Genomic DNA, 4,287 nt, shown 5'->3' with positions numbered 1-4,287 from the left:
AAATCACAAATTTTTGTGGGGGTTTAATTTTTGTTGTTTCGAGGTATGAAAAGACCCACGAATTCAAGTCCACCACGAAATAAAAATGTTTCATACATATGTACTCATTAATTCTTGATCCACGAAATCAAATCCCCACGAACCAAGAGATATTCCTAAAACCACAAAAATTTGACACCACAAATATATGTGATTTTACAGTATTAAATAAGAAATACAGGGATATAAAACCCAGCTATCAGGTAATCTTTTATAAATCTGGCATTTTTTGCTAATAAAGTAATCTTATTGAAGATACTCTCCCTGCGCCATTCTTATTTCTGTGGCTGTGTGTATTTTGTGGTATGGCTCTTGACTAAGGGATTGTTGGTATGAGTATAGAGCAGCCTGGAGGTTTCCTGTTACCTGTTGACAGATCCCCAGAATCTGCCATGATATGTCTCTGCAGTGTAAACATATAAGCTGTCCCTGATCATAGTGAACTAAGGTCTGTAGATCATCAAGAACTGTTTGTACTCTTCTTGTGTCTACATGTCTGTAACACAAGATTTCTAGCATGTATAACAATACCAGGGGTGGGACATATGCTATACGGCATTTATTCTGTAGAGCAGACTGTTGTTCTGGTATCAATTCATTGATGTAATGAATTGTATTGTTAAGTCTGATATTCCGTGCTACAGACTCTCTCATCCTTGTAGACCAGGACAGTCTCTCTACAATGTCAGTATACCTCTCTGTTTCTACATAATTGTTATACATCACACATGGCTGTGCTAACTTGACCTTGATCATCTCTATAATAGATAAAGCTTTCATGTATCTAAGTGTTTTGTAATAATACATGGCTGTGTACATCATGTCAGTAATACAACCAAACTTGGCAGCTAATTTTAGCATGTGACAGGAGATTTTGTCAGCTGTATACCTTGGTTTGTTTTTATGCGTGTTAAGTTGTAATATAAAAGCAGTGTACTGAAGGACAGAAGTTGTAAGACTCTGAAGTATTAAGTTTTGATACTGTGTCAGGAGGGGTAAACCTATCAAATTTTCGATTGTTTGTTGATATCTCATACAGCTTTGTATGTTTGATTTCTGTGATGCGTCATAGCTGTGTATTTCATGAGAAAGGATTATATCAAACTCAGCCTCAGAAATCAGAGTATGTTCATCTGTACAGATGGAGAGTTTGGGGTTATGGAGGACATTTATAATACAATATCTAACGGAGGGACTGTGTAGCAGGAATCCCAAACCTTTCTCATACAACCCATACAGTCTAATAAATAATTGGTGTTGTTTGTCACCATGAATTTTACTCAGAAACATGTTGTTTTCTGGAATGAAAAAGTTAGGACAGACCCCCTTATACACCCATTTCAACAGCAGTTTAAAACAGACCCAGAAACATTCCAGAACATTTTGTGGATACCAATGAGGTATTGTATTTTGTTGAATCACCCAGAAAACTGCTGTCTTCAGGTGATAGGAACACAGTAATTTATCATCATCACCTACTCCATTGTTAATTATTTCTGTTAAGATCAATTTGAGTAAGCCATAAGTTAAGAATTGACAGTGGTTCATTGCATACACTAGTATCTGTTCTGCCAGAGAGAAAGAAATTCTCCATTCGTGGTCTTCATGTCTTCCCAGCTTATGTCCGATTGGTACAAAGTGACATCCATTTTTTACTATTTCATCAACAACATGAGGCTGGGGCCACGAGTGACATCTGTCTATCCATGAGGAGGCAGATGAAGGCCAAAAGTCACTAACAAAACAGTGGGCAGAATCGTATTGTTTTGTTCCAATTGTTCCACTGGCACAGGGCCCATGTTGACTTGGGTTTAGTGATGATAGAGAAAACATGATCTGTCTGTATTTAGAACTAGATATATAATGTCTGTTATTCATTCTAACACAAGCTTTATGGAAATCACTATACATGCTTGGTGACAGTAAATATAACAGAGTAAATCCTGGTGGGCTTTCAGAACAGTCACAGAGTATCAGTGTTTGTCTATGTGTGTTGTAATATTGAGACTGAAATAATTCCCAGATCACACGATGATCGTTCAGCCAGAGCATCATGTCTACATCTGAACCTTTCAGTTTGAATCCTTCTTTCTGACTTCCACTCAACATTATACTGTACACATCTAATGTATTGACTTGATTTCTCGTCTTATCAAAAATATCCACCAAATCTCTTCTCATGGCCACCAGTTGTGAAGTCCCCACTTTAAGACACAGTCCCACAAACACTGACTCTGATATGTGTTGTATGACTGTTTTACTGATAAAAATTAAAAGGATGACTAATGTACTTTTAAATATAATATTTTCAACATCATAAGAAACACTTGTCTTTCTTCCAAAAAAAAATCAATTTATGCCTGCAAATTTTAAGAATGTTTTCAAATATCAACATCTTTTCTACTCTAAATTTTCTGGATTATATTTTAATTTTTTTTTCATAAATACACAATAAACACATTCCATAAGCATGTGTAAAGTATTAAGGATAAAGTTAAAATTTTTGAATGTGATAAGATTTCTATTCTATTTTCGTATGAAATGAAATACAACATATTAGTCAATAATTTATAACAAAGAAAACTAGGGAAAATAAAAAAAACCTCATCTCCAAAAAAGCATAACAAAGTCATAGCATAATCATGTTGATGCTTAATTATATGGGATAAAAATAAAACCAAAATTTTTCAGGGGAAAATATTACCACAACAGCAGCTCCAAATTTGGAATTATCTTTTAAAAATTTCACATGTTTAAATTGTTTGAAGGTTATATTAATCTATCGAAATCTTAAAAGAAACTGATTGAAATAATGTAAGCATTTTTATATGTCATACATTTCGTCAATAAAACTTACATTAAAGAATTTTGTGAGCCTCTGATGGAGTCCATGTTGAAAAGTAAGATCTGAAAACTTCCAGGTGCTATATATAATACAGAAAAACCCATCTACTTTCGTTTTCATTTATAATACCTTTATAGAACAGAAGGTGTTCTCTGAATAGATTTTTTTAAATCACTGAAAATAAATACATGTAGTACATTTGCCAAAACCTGAACATTTAAACTGAGATAAGAAAATACAAAAAATAAAATTCTTTGTGAAGCAATGACACCCCTATATGGCATCTGGCATCAACCCTGAATTGGAGTACGGAATGTTCTATCAACTTGATATACTCCAGTATACAGTGGACCTTCAGATATCCGGACCCCAGATATCCGGATGTTTCAGTATCTGGACGACTTTTCATTTGTAAATGTAATTTTTTCTTGTTTAACTGATGATTCAGGTATCCGGATGATTCACATATGCGGATAAATTGACTGGGTACCAAAACGTCCGGATAAATGAGGCTCCACTGTACATAGGATCACAGTGACCAGTCAACAAGGGATGCTTACTCCTCCTAAGCACCTGACCTCACTTCTTCCAGGGGTCCATTTGTTATGCTCTCTTCACATGTTTGCTTTGTTTATAGGTTTTTGAAATTGATTATTGTTTATTATCTTAACCCTTTTTATCAAATTACTAGTAAGCAGAAAACGGCTAGTTTCATTTCATTTCATATTATTCAGGTAAAAATATCACATAATGACAAGATTCACATTTATGACATTACAAATTGGCCTACATGTACTTACAGAAAAAAACACATTATCTCAGCACTCTTTGTGCATAAAAATAGCATTGTCATCTGCATATAGAATTAATTTACTGTCATCAACAATACTGACAGCTAAATCGTTGACATATATTAAAATTAAAAGAGATCCTTGAGGAACTCCAAAATTTATAGAATTAAAATCTGATGAAGAATTGTTGACATGAACATGTTGTTGTCTACAAGACAGATAAAATTAAAACACACAGTGGATAAAACTCCTACAACTTCTAATTTATCACATACATTTGCATGGTCGACAGTGTCAAAAGCTTTTTGTAAATCCAACATAATCATACCTTTAAAAGCCCTTTGGATATATTACTTTTGATAAAATCTAACATATGTATTAAACAATTATCTGTTGAAAATTTGTTTCTAAAACCTGATTGGTATGAATACAACAAGTGATTATCGTTTTAAACATCTAAAACTTAACATGGACACATTTTTGAAAAATCTTTGAAACTTCACATAGTATACTAACTGGCCTATAATTTCCAACTTCAAGGGGAATTTCCTTTCTTGAATAGAGGTTTGGCTCTTGCCATTTTAAAATCTTCTGGTACAGTACCAGTTTATG

The 4,287-nt window shown here is 33.7% G+C and overlaps 1 protein-coding gene across 1 annotated transcript; it reads right to left on the bottom strand.

Moving 5' to 3' along the window:
• Positions 1–285: 285 nt before the first annotated feature.
• Positions 286–2,931, bottom strand: LOC134231173 (uncharacterized). Its single transcript, XM_062713100.1, has 2 exons — positions 2,897–2,931; positions 286–2,329 (listed from the first exon to the last, which is right to left on the bottom strand). The coding sequence occupies exons 1-2, from the start codon at positions 2,929–2,931 to the stop codon at positions 286–288; spliced, it is 2,079 nt and encodes a 692-aa protein (XP_062569084.1).
• Positions 2,932–4,287: the final 1,356 nt, after the last annotated feature.

This window comes from Saccostrea cucullata, unplaced genomic scaffold (genome assembly GCF_032062105.1).
Source record: "Saccostrea cucullata isolate Sc308-1 unplaced genomic scaffold, CSIRO_AGI_Scuc_v1 ctg3825, whole genome shotgun sequence".
In the NCBI taxonomy this organism is placed as follows: Eukaryota; Metazoa; Mollusca; class Bivalvia; order Ostreida; family Ostreidae; genus Saccostrea; species Saccostrea cuccullata.
Note: the sequence above shows the minus strand (reverse complement) of the source record. Positions and strands in the feature narration are given on the sequence as shown.